The sequence below is a fragment of the Lacerta agilis genome, chromosome Z, assembly GCF_009819535.1.
Source record: "Lacerta agilis isolate rLacAgi1 chromosome Z, rLacAgi1.pri, whole genome shotgun sequence".
Lineage (NCBI taxonomy): Eukaryota > Metazoa > Chordata > Lepidosauria > Squamata > Lacertidae > Lacerta > Lacerta agilis.
In genome coordinates, this window is record NC_046331.1 from 12,291,518 (window position 1) to 12,312,234 (window position 20,717).

The 20,717-nt window shown below is 48.1% G+C and overlaps 1 protein-coding gene across 11 annotated transcripts in view; it reads right to left on the reverse strand.

Moving 5' to 3' along the window:
• Positions 1–20,717, reverse strand: part of RAPGEF1 (Rap guanine nucleotide exchange factor 1) — a 110,937-nt gene that overhangs the window by 45,121 nt on the left and 45,099 nt on the right. For all 11 annotated transcript variants that reach the window (XR_004425840.1, XM_033138133.1, XM_033138130.1 and 8 more), the window contains one exon: positions 1,451–1,590. Coding sequence is in view for 10 of the 11 variants with exons in the window: in XM_033138133.1 (XP_032994024.1) it covers positions 1,451–1,590 (140 nt within the window). In the remaining variant the exon portion in view is untranslated. The remainder of the gene's footprint in view (positions 1–1,450; positions 1,591–20,717) is intronic.

Here is a 20,717-nt window from a genome sequence, read left to right on the forward strand (position 1 = left end):
AGGAATCACAACTAAAAGAATCCCTGGCAGAATTCAATTATGGATTACTTCCGATGAAGCACCTTGAAGGTATTTCACAATGCGAGAAAAACATCTATTTTAAAAATGGTTTCGAATCCAATATGAATACCAACTGTGATTAAAAAAACAACCCCCACTTTATTGAAAGAGGAGCATCTTCAACACAGCCAAGCAGGCCCTTGGAAATGGTGCCTGGCTGATATGTAACAGGAGGGGGTTCCAAAGGGATGTGCCTCCCTCCAGCTACACGAAGGGGAATATACCACACAAAAGCTAGAAGAGTCGAACCACCACAACTCTCTCAAAAAACTAAATGAGCGACTCACACCTACACAATCCAAGAAACTGGAGCCCTAGCAACTGGTGGGCTGTATCAGAAAGGCACACTTTATTTCTCCCTGATACAGAAATAACATGGAATGTTTTGGGGACACTTTCCTGCAGCAAGCCTTGGGAATCAAATTTAGGACAAGACAAACAGGGCTCTGTTAAAAGTAAGCAGGTGTGGGTTTTTTAAAACTCTGTTTTGGGTTGAGAATTTTTTTTCCGGGGTGGGTGGGGGGCGGGTGTTGCACCATACCCAGGAATTTCAATGTTACTTTTGGCGACTCCATTTCCGCTTTAGCTAGACTCTCCCTAATCAATGGTTAACCAGGCTTGGCCAAAATAAATATATACAGATACAGGACAAATAATACAGAGCTTGCTCTGAAACACCCATGTTGGCTTTGCATAAAATCTTGGGGGAGCCTTCCATGGGCCACCCGCATCCTCCTTGCCTGCACTGTGAACCTGATCAGTTGCATCCCTTCCGGCTAATCATTTGGCTGAAGACAATAGTTAACATTGCTTAGGAGCTAATCCCCACAAAGACTGACTGTTGTGCAAGTCTCTCTGCTTAAACACTTGGCCTCATAAATAAATTCACCCAATGCTGCAGGCTGCCTCATTCTCCCTCTGCCAGGACCCCAACCTAGAGGAGCAGACTAAGCAGGATGGAGACTGGCCAGGTGCATCAGACCAGTGGCACCAACAAGGAGGCTTGCTGGTGACTCCGACATACAGCATGATGTTCACACCTGAGATGGATCTAATGTTCAAGCCTGGCAGAGTGGGGGTGGTGGTCTTGGTCCAGGGACACCTGGAGTGGGGCCTCCACACTGGGGACCTATGCCCCGTGCCTTGTTGGCCTATCAACACCGGAAATGCACCGGGGGGGGGGGGGGAGGCAGGAATCCACAAAGACTCAACTCAGACCAAGGAGCAAGGCTGGCCTGCAGGCCTGTGATGCAAGGAAGTTTCTGTGGTGGACCTCCCTACTTCCACTGCTTCCTGATCAACATATCTACTTAAGAACAATGCCTCTATTGCACCACCCGCCTTTCATGGGCTCTGCCTTTGGGGGGGGGCATGACACCCACCCACTTACCTTGTTCACCACCTTCTCGGGAGTCTTCACCATGAGGTCAGGCTGCTTCCCTTTCCTGGATGGTGTCCGCTTTATTTTGGGAGAATGGAACTTGTCCTTCAACTTCATGGTGAATGAGGCGAGATGGGAGCGCTGAGAATCTACAAAAAAGAAGAAGAGGGGCATGAGTATATTTATCTGATTGGGATGGAATCCAACTTGCACTAAGCAATATGCCCATATCCATAAATCAAATCTTTTTTATGGTTGGCTGATGCTGAAACAGAGCACATGATATACAGCAATACAAAATGATATACAGCAATACAGCAGCCTCAGAAGAACTAGCTATTATTGATTCAAGATGACAAATGAGAAACTGACCATTATAGCAGGTGTTGCATATTACAATCTTCAAATAGGTACATTGAAAACTGCCATCTGCAGGTCAGACTGGTGGTCCCTTCTAGTCCTGAACTGTCAACATTGACTGGTAGCAGCTCACCAGGGTGTCAGACTAGGAGTCTTTCCCTGCTCTACCTGGATATGCTCTGCCACTGGTCAGTAACAGATAGAAGAAGAAGAAGAAGAAGGAGAAGAAGAAGAAGAAGAAGAAGAAGAAGAAGAAGAAGAAGAAGAAGAAGAAGAAGAAGAAGAGGAGTTTGGATTTGATATCCCGCTTTTCACTACCCGAAGGAGTCCCAAAGCAGCTCACATTCTCCTTTACAGTATTTGACCCCAATTTATTTGACCCCTGAAAGCAGTGCTTTTTTCTTTTTTTCTGGTCCACAGTGCCAGCACCTCCCCCCACCCCAGAAGCACTGGTTAAAAGTGTGGCACTTACTCTAACAACTTCATGGTGAGTACCAACACCTTTTTTTCTAGAAGGAAAACACTGCCAGGTTAAATAATATGCCTCAACGGTGCTGAGTGGAGACCGTGGGTGGAAGCAGATAGGCTTATGACAGATGTTGCCTTCACCAGAAGGTTTTACAGCAAACTCCACCTGATTTGCAGAGGGTCAAGACTGCTATTTATTTGCAAGAAGAATAGCTGTTGCAGTTACCAATAAGATTTTTGTGTTCTTTCCCTGTCTTCAGTATAATTTGTCAATAATAGTACAGGATCAATATGGGCTTTCATGATATTATATTTTCAAAATTAAAGCTTTAAACTTCTCCCAGTTTTTCCAATATAAGGGTGCAGAGAGCTGTTACAAGACCACCCCCCGTGCCCCTCCCAGAGCTACAATTCCAAAAGCTCCCTGTGAAGGATTGTTAAAACGCTCCAAGAAATGTAGCTTTGGGAGGGGAATAGGGGGTCTCCTAACAACTCTCAGCACCCCTAACAAACTAAAGACCTCAGAATCTTTTGTCAGAAACTGTAATTGTTTAAAGTGGCATCATAATGGTTTGAGAGTACAATGTGAATGTGGCCTCTGTTGAATACAACCCAACATTCCAGCAGATATATGGGAGGAGGCCATGGTAACTGGAATAAATGCGGAAAAGGATATAGAGTGGTACCTTGGTTTGCAACTGCTTTGGATTACAACCGTTTTGGATTACAACCACGTCAAATACAGAAGTGTGTGTCCCTTTTTTTGGATTACAACCCTTTTTTATTATTACAACCAATTTTTTGGGGGGAGGCCCCATTAGAGAAAGTGTGCCTTGGGTTACAACCTGTTTTGGTTTACAACCAGACCCCCGGAACGGATTATGGTTGTAAACCAAGGTACCACTGTAATGATATATTGTTAAACTGGCTGCTTAAATGAGGAGAGGAAGCATAATCATGTAAGGGGTTTCCCCCTCTCTACCCTCATTTTCATCTGAGCTATTTTAGTTTCAATGCATTTTTCACGGTCTGTAGCCCTTGCAAAGAAGAAGCGGTACCTTTTTAACACCAGCAGGCATATTTGTAACCACTTAAACTTCAAAGTGAAACAAGTCCGGGTGATTTCACAGTAAGCTACTGCTGGCAGTCTCCTTCCTGATCTGACACAACTGGTCTCAGAAGAGGTTTGGGACTCCCAGACAACTGGTTTGGGGGGTACTTCAACATCCATACTGAGGCGACTGATTCTGGGGTGGCTCAGGACTTCATTTGTATATGTGTGTGTGTGTGCGCATGTTCATATGTATGTATATCTATGCTGCTCTTCAACATCATGGCTCCAGTGATGACAATGCAGCTGTCACCGGCCCAACGCATGTGGCAGGCCACACTCTGGACCTTGTTTTCTCAACTGGATAGGAAGAGGGTGATCTAAAAGTAGGGGATATTGACATCAGTCCCTTGTCAGGTCACTTCCTGTTGAGATGTAGGCTTTCAGTACCTTTTCCCCTCCACTGCGGTGGGGGACCTGTTAGATGGTCTGCCCTTAGAAGCCGATGGATCCAGTGGGCTTCCAGAGTGCTGTGGGAGATTTCCTGTTGGGGCCCTGGCTGACTTCTGGAACAACTGAATGGCTCAGGCTGTTGACAGGATCACCCCTGAGCGCCCTCTCCTGCTTGGTGGAGTGTTTGGCTCCCTGATATATTCCAGAGCAGGGGTCCCCAAACTAAGGCCTGGGGGCTGGATGCAGCCCAATCGCCTTCTAAATCCGGCCCGCGGACGGTCTGGGAATGAGCGTGTTTTTACATGAGTAGAATGTGTGCTTTTATTTAAAATGCATCTCTGGGTTATTTGTGGGGCCTGCCTGGTGTTTTTACATGAGTAGAATGTGTCCTTTTATTTAAAATGCATCTCTGGGTTATTTGTGGGGTATAGGAATTTGTTCATTTTTTTTCCAAAATATAGTCCTGCCCCCCACAAGGTCTGAGGGACAGTGAACCGGCCACCTGCTGAAAAAGTTTGCTGACCCCTGCTCCAGAGCTTAGAGCAAGAAACAGAGTTATAGCTACAGGGGAGCTAGCCAGGTGTTTAGCCCCGGGTGAAGGCTCCAGAGGGGCACCATTGAGGCTCCCAGTGTCTCTCTCTCTCTCTCTCTCTGTGTATGCAAATATGCACAGGGAGGTGCCAAACTTGGTCTTTGACCCAGGTGAAATACAGCCTAGTTTTGCCCCTGGCGAGGAAAGAGGCTAGGAGATGGTTCGAACCTGAGTGGAAGAAAAATCTGGTTGAATGCAATCAAACTCTGGTGGGAGCTCATCATTGAGTATACCTAGTAAGCAGTGAAGCCTGCAAAGAAGCCTTACTCTGCTGCCTCCATTGCATCCTCATTGTGCCGTCCAACAGAGCTTTTCCAGGTAGTATAGACATAGCTGTCAACTTTTCCCTTTTTTTAAGGGAAATTCTATTATTCCGAATAGGATTCCTCGCAAGAAAAGTGAAAAGTTGACAGCTATGAGTATACAGCCTTCTACAGTCTGGCCCAAAGGAGGTGGCGGAACCTATGGCAACTCACTGTGACTTGTTTGCAAAGCTTTTGAGGATAAAATTGCTTGCATCCACTGGAATCTTGACACCGCTGTTACAACAGATGAAGGGCAGTATATAAATTTAAACAACAACAACAGGGGGAGCTGAGCGACGGGGCAGGCAAGGCAGATGGAAAACAACCACCTGGCCTTCAAGTACATTATCAGACAAAAATAAACAGTGGCTCTCTCAATCTGTTCCTTCAGCTTGTTCAAAGATGCGATTGCCTCAGTTTATAAATCACACCGGCTGTTATGTCTATCTGCCTGCAGTTAGGCTAGGCAAACAGAATACATGAGAATGCAAGAAGAGCCTGGTTGCTGGAACAGGCAAACATCCCATCTAGGCCAGCATCCTGTTCTCACAGTGGCCAACCAGAGGCCCAATGGGAAGCCTGCAAGTAGGACCTGAGGACAAGGGCAATTCTCCACTTTTGTGGTTTCCAGCAACTGGTATTCAGAAGCATTACAGTCATACCTCGTGTTGCGTTCGCTGTGGGTTGCGAACAACACGGGTTACAAACGCGCCAAACCTGGAAGTAATGGAACAGAGTACTTCCGGGTTCAGCAGGTCGTGCATGCGCAGACGCGTGCAGTGACGTCACGCTCATGCGCAGACTGTACTTGCAGTCTGCTACTGAGGTCACTATGCAAAACTCCCTCTGTGCTAGCCGAAAAATTACTGCCTTATGACTGTCAGCTGTTTCAACACTAACCTTCTCTCTCTAACAATGATAAATGCTAAGTTTAGCCTTTTATATTCCAGCATATGTGACTGTCCAACATCAAAACAAATTGCCATGACATAAATGGTGCTCTGGGTGTTCCTAATCCAAATAACAGTGTGCCAAAGATGCATAGGACATGGGGGGGGGGGGGGTCGTCAAAGATAATCTGGTCCAATATCCCTGGAAGGTGGCCTCTTCTTGAAAATCTCTTAGCAAAGGTAAGTCTGCTGCCTTCTGAATTTTTAAATGTTCTGTCAAAATTCTGCTTCTTGTCATTTGGACCTGTCCTACCCCTCCCCTGTGGAGGAGTAGGAGGATAATTTGCTGCATGATCCATGAGATAGGCTTTTTCTCCCTTAAAAAGTACATAGAGCTGAAAGGGGAAGTTGGAAGGATGACATTTTTAAGGCTCAGTTTAATTCTAGTAGATCCAACTTCTACCCAAAACTCTTAGTAAAGTGATGAGTGAGTGTCTTTTTGGGTGTGCGTATCTTGAAGTGACCAGAGGGGATGCTGTCTACAGAGTTCACTCCAAAATCCAAATGTGCCCACAGGCTTGAAAAGGTTTTAGACCTCTGGTCTAAAACAAAGACGGAAAGAACTCTTTTGTATTTCTATGCAAATTTACACAGATTCCTTCCATGGATTAAAATTCACACAATCAGATTAGCCAAGGCTTTTTAAAATCGGTGACAGGCCTAATTCTAGTATTTCCACAGTGAGATGGGTTTACCCCGCCTTCACCATGTTCTGCTTTTGAATGAGATTAAATTTGATTGGGTGGCAATCACGGAAAGAATAACATTTCCTCCAACGCTCAGCTTTCCTTATCCCTCTTGTCTAGTAAGTAACTGAGAGGGAAATTATATATATGTTTACTAAGAATTAAGGCTTCATCTACATCAGGCGTCGGCAAGGTTTACCGGCCATGGGCTGCATCAATCCCATGAATATCGTCCGTGGGCTGGACTAGCGCAGTGCAATGCCAGAAATCACATCTGCACATGTCCGTGGCACCGGAAATCGCTTCTGCGCATGCCCAGATGCCGAAAATCGCGCCTGCGCAGAAGTGATTTCCGGCAACACGCGCAGGGGACTTCCCGAACGGGTGGCTTGTGGGCTGCTAAAACAGTCTTCGTGGGCCACATCTGGCCCATGGGCCGGAGGTTGCCGACCTCTGATCTATATCAAACATTTAAAGCACTACTATACCACTTTGCAGTCATGGCTTTCCCCAAAAATAATTATAGGAGCTGTAGTTTGTTAAGAGTCCTGGGAGTTGTTAGATGACACCTTTTCTTTGCACTGAGCTACAATTCCCAGAGTGGTTTTAACAGCTAAACCCTCTTCCCCAGGGATCTTTGGGAATCGTAGATCTGGGAAGAGAATATGATATCTCCTAAAAACTCTCACCATCCTGTACAAGCTACACTTCCCCAGATGCTTTTTTTTGGGGGGGGGGGACAATGACTGTTTAAAGTGTTTTTAATTTTTTTTAAGTGTTTTTGTATGATAGTGTTTTTAACGTACAGTGCAGATGGGTCCTGATTCCCACCAAGTTTAATGGGACTTACTCCTAGCTAAGACTGTGTACAGTTATGTTTTTTTCTAAAACAAAAAACAAAACCCTGAAGCCTTTCTTTTAGGAATTCTAGGTCAGTGTTTTTCAACCTTTTTTGGGCAAAGGCACACTTGTTTCATGAAAAAAATCACAAGGCACACCACCATTAGAAAATGTTAAAAAATTTAACTCTGTGCCTATATTGACTATATATAAAGTAATTTCCCACGGCACACCAGGCAACATCTCGCGGCACACTAGTGTGCCGCGGAACAGTGGTTGAAAAACACTGTTCTAGGTGCTGAAATCCCAAGGGAGCAGAAAAGTCTGTTTATGTATGCAACCACAGCTGTGCAGATATTACTGGCCCACAGATGGAAAGAAGATAAAATCCCTACCAGAGAAGAATGGCAGATCAAGTTGGTGGGATTATGCCTCAATGGCAAAAATGAACAGAAGAATAAGAAATCAGGAAGATCAATAAGGAATGGGAAAATTTTATAATTTACCTTAAAAACCATTGTAAACAGTTAAAATCGTTAGTAGGATTTGAGTAATACTTGTAGTTTAATGGTGAATTTTTGATATACCTGTAATGGAGATAGAAAAGATTTGGATTATTATAAAAGATGCAGGAGGAAATTATTAATAATAGGGCCCACAAAGGGGAGGAGGGAAGTCCAGGAGATTCTCTGGAATCTTGTGTTTACGTTGTATGTTTGTGGTTGTAAAATTTTAATTTGAAAACCAAATAAATGTATGTGTATGGTTAGGAATGCCCTCGTTACATTTTCTTTCCTCCTACCCCATGCCAGAGTGTGTGGTGCAATCGATATGATGTGAAAATAGTTCTTCACATTTACAGCTTTTATTTCTGTAAATGATATGAAAATGTTCAATTTTTACAATTCCAAAATCCATAACTAGGCAACACATTTGCTATCCAACTTATCAAAATGTCACAAAATAGCATTTTGAGATGTCCACAGCAAGGGAGAGTGGGAAAGAGCAAAAATGAACCGGAAAGCGAACTGCTATAGTCATTAAGGTGTGATGATGAATTATGGAGAACCTCTGAAAGCTTGCTCATTATTTTTAGCGGTTAAGTCTGTCAGAGATCAGAATTCCAATCAGAAGAGCCTGGTGCACTGGATCAGGTACATGGCCCATCTAGTCACACATCGTGTTCTCACAGTGCCCAACCAGAGGCCTAAGAAAACCCCCAAGTGGGAACCTGAGTGCAACAGCCATCTCTTCACAGGTGATTTCCAGCAACTGGCATTCAGAGGCATAAACAAGCATATCACATCTACCAGCCACTGACAGTCTTTGCTCCATGTGTTTGTCTACGTCCTCTTTAAAGCCATTCAAACTGCTGGTTGTCGCATCATCCTGCTGCAGCAAATCCTACTGTTTTAACTATGTGTTGTGTGGAGCACTACTTCTTTGTGCCTGTCTTGAAATCTTTAAATATTCACCTTCAAGGGATGATCCTGGGGTTCTGGTGTTATGAGAAGGGGAGGGAAAATGTCACTCTAACTGCTTTCTCCATGCCATGCATAGTTTTATACCCTTTTACTCTAACCTCAAACCTCTCAAAACAGCCTCCCATGGGCACCTGCATTTCATCTGCATGGATGCTTCCTTGCCTTCGAAAATAGTTAACAACAGAGCCCCCGCCCCTAACCAAGATCTCTGGGCCACAGCCTTTGCCTCCTCTCCACTTCCCCGAGAGAAAATCTAACACATAAGCCTGCATACAAACCTTCCTCATTTCATCTGTTTGGCAAAGACGAATGTGCCTTACCAGGCTGGGTTTGAACGTGGTCCAGCTGCTGAGTCATGGCCTTATGCTGGCTTTACAGCTTGCCTTGCCACAAGTCGGCGCGTGCCTAACTCCTGACAACACACACAGCTCTCTCTCTCTCTCTCGCGCACACACACACACACACACACACACACACACTGACAAACATTTAAAAACCAGCCTGTGACTTCCAGGCAAGAGTGCCCTGGCTGGGAAACTGCCTTCAGGCACACAAAGCCAGCCCCGAGCACCAGCAATTCTGAGTCACCTTCGAATGCTGCTGGAGCAGCTCAGAGCAGCTGGGCGACATTTCGACACACTGCAATTTGCTTGAGCAAAGCCTTTGTCAGTTGGCCAAGGCAGAACATTAAAACCTAGTGAAGGAGGTCCATTTTTTATTTTTATTTATTGAAAACCATAGGGGCAGGTTGAGGCAGAAAAAAGGAGCCAGTGGAGGATTTATTGGCCCCAGGCTTGCAGCAGGATCCAAGCAGCAGGAAAAAAATACGCTTACTTTTTTGCAAAATAAAACAAGTGATTCTTTTGTTTGGGGGGAAGTGTAGTGTGCTGCTTGTGGATTGTAGCCAGCAAAGTTCTACTAAGAGTAGACCATGCAAAATTCATGAACCTAAGTTAGTCATGTCTATCAGTTTCAATGAGTCTTCTCTGAGTAGGACGAATCTTGGATTATTACCCACAATCTAACTCCTGTGTAAGTTTTGTGCAAGTGAATCAGGAGGAAGCATACGGCCATAGTGGCACCCACCACATGAGTTCACTATTAGAGGGACTGAGACCAATCCAGCCTAGATATAAATAATCAGAAAACCCAAAGCCCTTGATTTCCTCAAAGGATGCTTTTCAAAAACTGCTTTTTAAAAAATGATTCATTTAAAAGACCAGGCGGACAATTTCACACACATAAAAAAGCCCCAGGTCAGTCAAAACATTTATTTCCCCCACTGTGACAATGATGCTTGGAAGCAGACACAGCTTTTGAAAGAACTCTCAAAATTTAAGAATCGTGCAATCAACTGGAGGGCTAACAAGCTGTGTCACTCTTTTTCAAAAAAGGCCTAAGGGGACAGGAAGGAAGGAAGCATCCCAAAAGCTACCAGAGGGAGAGCAACAAAGGTCCTCTCTTCCCACCTGATAATGAAGCCACAAAGCGCCTCTGAGTGAACAGAACTCTTCCAAAGCGCTTCTGAGCACAGAGGTGACTTATGTAACGAGTTACACAACGCTGCCCATTAAAATGGCATTTCCCTCTTCACTGAGCGCCTCTCTGTCATCTGAAGAGTGAGTGGCAAAGACAGAAAAGCTTCAATTAAAGCCCAGGCCAATGGGGATGGGGATGGGGGGTGCGCGTGAGGATTTTGGTGGAAGTAGAGCAGAAGGATGAACTCCAGATGAAAGAGAAAGCTTGGGCTTTAGCGGCCAAAGCATACTGTTAACATTATACCAGTGTATGACTCCACTTCCTAAGCTCTGCAAAAGTGCAACGAGGGTGTGTGGGTAGGTGTCCCTGAAACAAGAGGGTTTAAAACGTAAGCTTTGACAGGTGTGGGCCAGAAAGGGATGGAAAGAATGGAAAAGGAAGAGTAATAAAGGAAGAAGAATATGGAGCTCTCTTTTCAACTCACTGGCTTCAATTTTGGTTTAAGTGTTTAAATCTGCTTCAGTTGTTTTATTGCTTATTCAGGAATGGAGAGCATCTTTCTGCCTGTATAGGTAACTGCTGGGGCAAGGCTGTCCCACCCCTGAGCCAAGGTGAGGAAGCCACCTCAGGCAGCAGGATCCACAAGGGCAGCAGATCTGTCCTCAGAGGAATGCATCAGTCGCTGCTGCAGTGAACTCCTTAGAGGCTGGATCTGCTCTCCCATGCCACCTCTACAGTGGCCTCTTGGCAATTAAGAGGCACTGCTGGTCTTCCAAATTTAGGGAGGAAATAGCAGGGTTGCTAATAATAATAATAATAATAATAATAATAATAATAATAATAATAAAATTTTATACCCTGCCCATCTGTCTGGGTTTCCCCAGCCACTCTGGGTGGCTTCCAGCAAAATATTAAAATACAATAATTCATCAGATTATTCCATAAACAGGGCTGCCTTCAGATGTCTTCTAAAAGTAAGATACCGTAGTTGTTTATTTTTTTGACACCTGATGGGAGGGTGTTCCACAGGGCGGGTGCCACTACTGAGAAGGCCCTCTGCCTGGTTCCCTGTAACTTGGCTTCTTGCAGTGAGGGAACCGCCAGAAGGCCCTCGGTGCTGGACCTCAGTGTCCAGGTAGAATGATGGGGGTGGAGACGCTCATTCAGGTATACCGGGCTGAGGTCATTTAGGATTTTAAAGGTCAGCACCAACACTTTGAATTGTGCGCGGAAACATACTGGGAGCCAACGTACTATAGGGTCTCCTGGACTATGCACCTGCTTGGCAGGATTCTGAGTGAGCCCCTTCCCTCCATCTGTGCCGGCCTTTGAGTCCCACTTCAGCCATGGGGTAACATTCATTACACACACACACACACACACACACACACACACACACACACACACCATTCCTGATGTAGATCTGCACTCACCCATTCTTCCCTGGCAGGGGGGCTGGCATTTTTTGGTTCACGTCAAGTGCCAAAATGTCTTGGGCCGGTGCTGTGCTGGGGGCCAGAGACAGAAAGTGGGTGGAGCAATGGATGTTTCCCAATTAAGGCAAGTAATAATACTGCTCTATTCCACCTTGGCTAGAGCACACCTAGAGCAGTGTTTTTCAACCTTTTTTGGGCAAAGGCACACTTGTTTCATGAAAAAAATCACGAGGCACACCACCATTAGATAACAATAATAGTAGTAGTAGTAATAATAAAAATGATAATTCTTCTCATGTCTGAATTGAGCATGTGAAGATGGCGCACCTTGCCCCGCCCCCACCAGGCTAATAATAATAAATAACAACTATAGTACTAGTCAGGACTCTCCCCCCAGCCACAGGAACTCAGTTCTGGCACCTCTCAGGTGGGCGCCTTCGCCATTATAAGAGAACGAGGGAAGGCGTCCGTGATGAGTTCCAGGCTCCAGCACCTCTTTTTCTAGAAAAATAGCATTGGTAGCAGCAGATGCCCCAATGCTAGGTAGGCAGCAGAGGTAGGAGGCGGTGTCGTAGCGGCGGCCGCCTCGCCCCGCACGGCCCACGGGGGTCAGCCAGTTGCTCCACTCGCGCAGTGCCCAGATGTTGGGCACGCAGCTCAGGTGTTGGCACAGCTGCAAGAAGCTGCCAGGCTGCCGCTGCACCCGCAGCCGCCACTCAGCCAGTCCCGAGGACGGCGGGAGGCGCTCGGCTGGCAGCAGGCGGGCCGGGCCCGCGGTGGTAGCGGCGGCGGCGGCATCAGCCACCGGGCCGGGCAGTACCAAGAGGACTCCGGCTTCTTCGAAGGCCTCGCGGATGGCGCAGAGGCGGAAGGCCATGTCTCCCGGCAGCGGCGAGCCCAGCTCCGGGCACTCGGCGGCGAAGAGCGGCGCCCTCGGGCACTCGCCCCGCACCGAGCCCAGTCCGCAGCGCGGCCCGCCTGCCAGCAGCTGCAGCCAGTCGGACGAGAAGTCGGCCGCGTCCGCCACGCCGCCCGCGAAGACGTGAGCACTGGGCAGGAAGGCGCTCCGCGGGCTCCGCCGCAGGAGGAGCAGCTCATAGTCAAAGGCGCCCGCCGCCGCCGTGGGCCGAGGGGGAGACGCGCCCAGCCCACCTGCCGCTAGCAGCAGCGTCGCCACCTCCCGCCAGTGCCGCAACCGCCAGCCCATGTTTTCCCACGGAACACCAGGCAACATCTCGCGGCACACTAGTGTGCCGCGGAACAGTGGTTGAAAAACACTGACCTAGAGTACTGTGTCCAGTTCTGGGCACCACAGTTTAATAAGGATATTGACAGACTGGAATGTATGCAGAGGAGGGTAACACAGAAGATAAAATGGTCTGGAAACCAAGCCTTATGAGGAATGGTTGAGGGAGTTGTGTATGTTTCATCTGGATAAGAGGAGATGTGATTTGCCAATATCTAAAGCCATTTTCAACTACTGTATCTAAAGTGCTGTCTAATGGAAGACAGTGTAAGCTTGTTTTCTGGTAGGCATTACTGAAATATGGTGGGATGAGACTCAAGACTGGAATGTAGAAATTGAAGGGTAAAACCTGTCCAAAAGGATAGACCAAATAGGAAGGGAGGAGTAGCAGCATTTTATGTAAAATGTACACTTGTGAAGATATCCATGACCTGGAGCATGAAAAGATGATTGAAGTGTATATGGGTAAAAATTGTAAGAGAAAGAAACAACAGTGACCTTACTGCGGGTGTCTGCCAAGCCATACTAAAGAGTTGGATGCACTTCCTAGAGCAGATTACCAAACATTCAAGGAGAGAGATAATACTCATAGGAGACTTCAATTTCCCTGATATCTGTTGGAACTCAACCTCTGCCGAGAATGTAAGGTTTAACTAACACCTCCATTGCCTCGCTTACAATTTTCTTCCTCAAAAGGTGAAAGAAGCAACAAGGGGATCATCTATTTTGGACTGGATCCTCAACGAGAGAGAGGAACTGATTGATAAAGTGGAACTACTCGAAAACTTGGGAAGAAGTGATCCTGTCTTCCTGGGTTTCATAATACAGAGGCAAGGGAAAACTGAGTGTAGTCAGACATGCACTCTGGACTTTAAGAAGGTTGATTTCAAAAAACTTAAGGAACTACTGGGTGAAGTCGCATGGTGAGAAATGAATGGGAGTCAGCGGCATAGCTAGCCGCTCAGGCACCCAAGGCAGCACATGCATCCTGCGCCCAGGGCAGGTTGCCCATGGGGGCGGGGCAAGCCGTGGCAGGGTGAGCTGTGCAGAGCCAAGCCTCCCCCTACCCCTCCGCAGTAGGGCGACTGAGGGGGAGGCAGTGGGCAGAAGCAAGCCCCATGCTGCCGTCTGCCCACCAGCTCGCCCTCAGCTGCGCTACAGCTGAGGGGGAAGTGATTATCAGATGCCAGCCCTGTGCTGCTCAAAAAAGTAGCACTAAGCTTGCAGACAGTCCGCTCACTGCCTCCCCCTCAGCTGTATGTTGGCTGAGCCTGCAGGAGGTGGTGGGCAGACACAAGCCCTACACTGCTGTTTTGGGCAACGCGGAGCCTGTAGGCACCCGATCCACCGTGTCACTCCCAGGAGAGACACGTGGCTCAGGCAGTAAGTGCCACCCCCGCAGTGTGCCGTCCAGTGCCCCCCACCCGCTAACTACGCCTTAAAGGTGAAATATTGAAGGCACAAAGACAGACAATTCCAACAAGAGAGATGGGAGGCATCTAAAGAAACCAGTGTGGCTGCATAAGGAGATTACAGATGAGCTGAGATTTAAGAAGGGCATGTATAAGAAATGCAAGAAAGGGGAAATTACAAAGGAAGAGTATAGATGAGTAGCCAACAGTTGCAGGGTGAATGTCAGGTGGGCTAAAGCTAAGAACGAACTCAGGCTTTCAAGAAAGGCTATGCTCTGGTGGGTAGGACCTGAACCAATGGCTTCAAATTACAAGTGAGGAGATTACGAATAAACATTGGGAAGTACTTTCTGATGGTAAGAGCTGCTCAATAGCAGAACTTGGGCTTGGGCTTCCTCGGGAGATGGTGGACTCTCCCTCCTTGGAGGAATTTAAGCAGAGGCTGGATGGCCATCTGTCATGGATGCTTCAGTTGAGATTCCTCATTGCAGGGGGTTGGACTAGATGATACTTGGAGTCCTTTCCAACTCTACAATTCTATGATTCCGTATTACTTTTTTGTATAGCTTGTTTACATTCCATGCATGCAAAAGTAAGAGATTTCTATACACACCCACCCTTCATCTAAGGCAAACAAGAGAGATTATCACAGCTCAAGGACACATTCCAGCCAGGCAAAAGCAGTCAAGGAAGGTGTGGAGGAGAGCCAGGGAAGGCGCTGCTTGCAGAAGAGACATGGCCTAGAGACTCCCAAAAGCTGGATAAAGAATCTGGAGCACCAGATGTGGCTCTTGGACCTTAGAGGTTCTGTATCCCTCAGATGTAATTTTCTGTAAACAGCTTTGAGGGCCCTTGTTAGCACCAAGTGGTGGTTCAGAAATGTAAATCCACACTTTCTTATTTATATAAGGTTAAATTTCAGTTGGGAATGAGGATTCTAGGGTCTTTAAGCCAGATGTATAAATGAAGTTAAAAGGTAAAGGTAAAGGGACCCCTGACCATCAGGTCCAGCCGTGTCCAACTCTGGGGTTGCGGCGCTCATCTCGCTTTATAGGCCAAGGGAGCCGGCGTTTGTCCGCAGACAGCTTCCGGGTCATGTGGCCAGCATGACAAAGCCGCTTCTGGCGAACCAGAGCAGCGCACGGAAACGCCGTTTACCTTCCCGCTGGAGCGGTCCCTATTTATCTACTTGCACTTTGATGTGCTTTCGAACTGCTAGGTGGGCAGGAGCTGGGACCGAGCAACGGGAGCTCACCCCGTGGCAGGGATTCGAACCGCCGACCTTCTGATCAGCAAGCCCTAGACTCTGTGGTTTAACCCACAGCGCCACCTGGGTCCCTTATAAATGAAGTTACTAGCCTGCAAAATAATGTTTACTAGCCTGCTGGCAAAGGAGAGAAAGAGAGTGCCACCCCTTTTTCCATTAGCCAAGTAAGTGTTCATTTCTATGCTGAGTGCAGCAGAGGGATAGAGTGCTCCAGTCTGCACACTTTACCTGCATGCCATTCCATGTTGCTACCAGTTCACTCCACCAAGCCTATGGATACATGTGCAAAGCATGAACTAAACAGTCTCTCAGCTCTCTTCCAATTCTATCTATATATATATAAAATGCAAGTGTCTCTGCGTCCAGTCCGTGTGTCTCTGGGTTTGCACTACTGCGCATGTGGCCCAGGGACACAGGGATTGGATGGAGAGACATCGGGCCGGGAGCAGCAGCAGCAGCAGTTGAATTGGCGGTTGGAGTGGAATGTTGGCGCTCCATAGGACGAGAGAGTCTGAGAAGGGAGGCCACGCTGCCGCTCTTGCTGCTGAAAGCCGGTTGTTGTTGCTGCCAGTCAGTACAGGGGGCTGCTTTCCAAGCATGTCGGGGTCGCTGCCGCCGGCCACCCCTCTGCCAATCCACCGCCTCCAGGAGCCGCTGCTGAGGAGGCTGAGTGTCTCTCTGGACCGGGTGGCTCCGGGCATAGGCTGGACTTGGCGCAGGCTCAGCTGGCCGGCACCCACACCGCTTCCCCTCAGGCAGGCATGGGCTGAGGGCGGGCTCACAGACCCTTTTGACTCGGCAGCCTTCCCCCCCCCCCCAAGCAACGAGGGTCTAGAGCGGCGGGACGTGAGGAAAGGGGCACTGAGCGGGACAGGCGAGTCAATATGTGGCGCGCTGTGAGAGACTTGAGGAGAGCTGGGCTCACGTCCCCCCTTCCTCCCCCCCTCCCCAGCAACCGCGGTCCGGCTTAGCAGCAGAAGCGGGCGGAGAGCTGCATCTCCGACCGGCAGAGAAGGAGGCGCCTCCCCCAAGGGCCATGTGACAAACAAAGGCAGGGATCCCCCGCCCTGGACAGACCATGCGCGCGCTCCACCCTTCACTCGGTGAGGTGTAGGGGTGTGGGGACCTCGCTGGTGCCCCAGGCCGTCTTTTTGCAAGGCTTTCGGGCTTCCACAACGGCTCCCCCTCCCCCTCCCTCTCCCTCTCTCTTGCTCGCTCACGCGCCCGCCTCTCAGCGCGCGGGCGCGCATGCTCCCCGCTTCCCCTCACATGCAAACCCCACTTTCTCCCAGCGCTGCCACTGCCGCGCGCACCGTTCAGACCGCTTCCAGTGTCCCCGTGTGCCCCGCCCCACAGAGGCCTTCTTTCCATCCGCTACCCTATGGAGCACGGCATAGTGAAGGACTGGAATGACATGGAACACATTTGGCAACAGAGGCAGAAGTGTGATGCATTTATTATGTATGCCATGCTAGAGGGAAGAAAGCTGTGGGGACGTAAAGAAAAGCTGAGAGGGTTGTCTGTCGGCAGAGGAAGTGCGTTCTCTACAAATGAGATACAGAACATTTCAGGCTGGGGGGGGGGAGGACTTAATGGGCGACTTCCAATTAACCACTCTGAACTTCAACGTTTGAAACATGCTGGCTGTGACTGAGCCACATAGTTTTGAGATGAAGCTCAAAAAGGTGCTTGAAGAAAATAAAGGGATAGAAACCGCGGCGTGAAGCTGAGGTGAGGTGTAGGGGTGTGGGGACCTCGCTGGTGCCTCAGGCCGTCTTTTGCGAGGCTTTCGGGCTTCCACAACGGCTCCCCCTCCCCCTCCCTCTCTCTCTCTCGCTCGCCTCTCAGCGCGCGGGTGCGCATGCTCCCCGCTTCCCCTCACACGCAAACCCCGCCTTCCGCGGTCTCCCAGCGCCGCCGCCACGCGCGCCGTTCAGACCGCTTCTGGTGTCCCCGTGTGCCCCGCCCCCTTCTCCTCCCCCCTCTACGCGTCATGGCGGCCTGTGAGGAGAAAGGCTTGGCAGGTGAGGGGTGTGTTGGGGGAACTGGAGTGAAGGATGGGGTGAGGGGGTGGAAGAGATGGGATGGGGTGTCTCCTATGGGAGAGAGACCCACACATCCCTTTGTGTGGGGAGAAAGGAATTGTGGTGGCTGGAGAGGAGGTGAACTGGATGCCACCACTCCACCATCTGTTCTAGCGCCCGTTATTTTAACGGGCTTAAACCACTAGTACTTTTATAAGTGTGTAATGGCCATCATTTCCCATTTATTGTCCCTAATGATGTTGTGGTGGACCATGTATAAGCTGTAAGTCACTTATTCTGGTGACTACCTCTAGGAATCACATATTTATGCCCAGAGCTATTCAGGCATGCTAAAATTAGTCTGTTAACAGTTTTAGTGTCTTAACCACCACCCACTTAAATTCTAAACAATAGAAGAGAAGTAAATGCTATTGCATTTTCCTGTCTTAAAATATTTACAAGTCCTACAATAAAAATAGTTTCCAAGTAAAGCACTGTTGGTTCAAACATTTAAGCCATTCTACTCTCATTTGATTAAATCCACCCCAGTCCCAATTCCAATTCAATTTTATTATTATTATTATTATTATTATTATTATTATTATTATTATTATTATTTGGGAAAACTTGTCAAGATAGCATGAAAAAAACTAACATGGCTTATTTTCTTTATTTTTTGCTTTTGTTTATAAAAGTCAAAGATACTAAATCAGATCTCTCATCAATTTAGGGCAGTAGTAAATCTTCAAAATCAACGTTCTAGAGAAACCATGCTCACTGCTTGCATTGCTTGCACCACCACTACCCCTGCAGAGGCCACAGAAAGAACAGTAAGTGGATGGATGTCATATTGGCCATCCTTTGGACCTCTTAGGAAACTCACCCAACCAAACCTGCTGCCGCCTGGAACTGGGTTCATGCAGTACAGCTAATCTGAGAGCTGAATGGGATGCAGTGGTGGGTAGCCCAAGGAAGCACCATCAGACCTGGGTGCCTGTCCATAAACCCCAGCATGAAAGACTAGGGTGGTGCCAGCAGATTCCAGGAAACTTCTTTGGGAGTGGAGTGATCTGTGAGTTTGTTTGGGTCCTGTGTGAGAGCCGGGTGTCTGAAGGAGTGGCAGAAAATGGTCGGATGAAGGGATTTACATTAGGATTTATTTATTAGTTAATTTGTATTAATAGTTTTGTTGTGTATTTTTGCAATATAAATGCACTCCCCTCGAGGCCGGTGGGAAATTTCCCAATCTGATGAGAAATTTTAGTCCTACTGTAGCCTTCCCAGCCTTATGCTCTACAGATAGTGGACTACACCTCCCATCATCCCCAAACACGGCCATGCTGGCTGAGGCTTATTCGAATTTGAGTCCAACCATGTCTGGAGGGCACCAGGTCAAGGCAGGCTGCCCTACAAACCCCCTTTTTTACATCCTTTGATTGTGTATAAATGCAGCCTAGGCTCATTTCCTTTCTAAAGACAAGGGAAGAAGCTTCAACATACAGGAAACTGGCCCACCCTTAACCTCTGTTGCTTGGGTGGAGCTGTCCCAAGTCCCAAGACTCTGTAGGGAATGAGCAGATTAGGAAAGCAGCCATGATTCAGTGGAAGAAGGCGGAGGTGGTGGGCAGGCATGGGCTGAATCCAGACAGTCCAGCCAGATTGATGGGAGAAACTTGTTCTTGATCTGCAGGTCACCTTCCCAAGCAGCTTGGCCCTCAGGAAGCAGAGGCAGCCAGCAGCGACTTTTGACTTCACTGACATTTCAATGGCTGGGCTGAACCAGGCAGCTCATAACGGAGGGCAATGGCACCACCTGAAGCTTGGAGAAGGGAGGGCCCTCTCTCCTTCCTCTGCTGGCCAGGGGAATGCTCCATGACTCACAGATGTCATTACCTTCCATGTCTCCTATAGGGGCTGGTGGAGAAAGCAAAAAAATGCAGAGGGAGAAGTTTCATTTGGAATCCTAGCCACCTACCCTAAGGAACAGCAGTCAATGTGTTCCTAGCTGCAGGGCTATCACTCAAAGGGTTGGTCCATCTACCACAGTATTTTCAACACTGACTGGCAGCAGCTGTCTCAGGTTTCAGGCAGGGGTCTCTCCCAGCTCTACCTAGAGATGCTGGAGTTTTATAAAACCTACTGACCTATGGTCAGGGATGATGGGAGATATAGTCCAGCAATCTAGGGATAGCCACAGGTGAACCATCCTTGGGTTTACACTAGATTTTTTTAAACCTATGTAAATGCACACCTCTTATTCAATCCATCAATCTCTTTGTTATGGTCCATCTAGCTCTGAATTATCAACACTGGCAGGCAGCAGCTCTCCAGCCTTTCAAGTGGTGAGCACTCTCAGTCCTACCTGAGGATGCTGGCAGGGATTAAACCTGGGACCTTCTGCTTGCAAAACAAATCCTCTACTAGTGGCACTTCCTCAAAAGGGTGAAGTAACTGGTGTCAGGCCAACAGCATAGCAGTCCTGAGCATGGGGCCAGAAAGGTATCAAGTGGGAATGTAATCTGCATACCCCCCCCCAACTCCCAATAGAAAAAGTCAGAGCTGACAGAAGGCTACCTGCACCAGCAAACTAAAACCCCAAAGGAGTACAGGAAGCTGAACTTATATCATGTGGCTTAAGTTTGTCCAGGTTCAATTTACAAAGCACTATTTTGGCTTGCCTGGAGGCCCCCCTCCACCAGCATGCAGAAACCCATCTCTTGCTTGCAGGCAAGCCCAGCAGATGTTGCGGGAGGGGCGCAAAGGACCACCAAGGCTGCTACTGGATTATACCAAAATCCTAGTGTGAAAAGGCTAATAACAAATAGCTCGGGCACTTAAGGTCTGAAGCACCTTCAGTGGCTGGATTTCCAGGCTGGAAAGTCACATCCTCCTGAAAAGAACAAAAGGCTCTGACCCTTCCCATCCCCCACAAGGCACCAGCCTCAAGCTGGAGGAACAGTGGAAGGGCGTAAAACATTGATATTGTGCCCATTTTCTTGTTTGACCTGCCTGTCACTTCCCTTTGGAAGGTTCAGCGTCTGCCCCGCCCCCCCACCCTCTTGGGGGAAAGGAAAACGAACTTCGCAACTTAGGCTTGGATTTCAAGGCATGCGACTTGTCTGGCTGGAATACAGGTTTCTAAAAAGAACCCCATGTTGCCAGGGGCTGTTTACCCATTGCCAAGGCAACAGGGGTGATGTCATTGCCTCTCACCAGTAAGGCA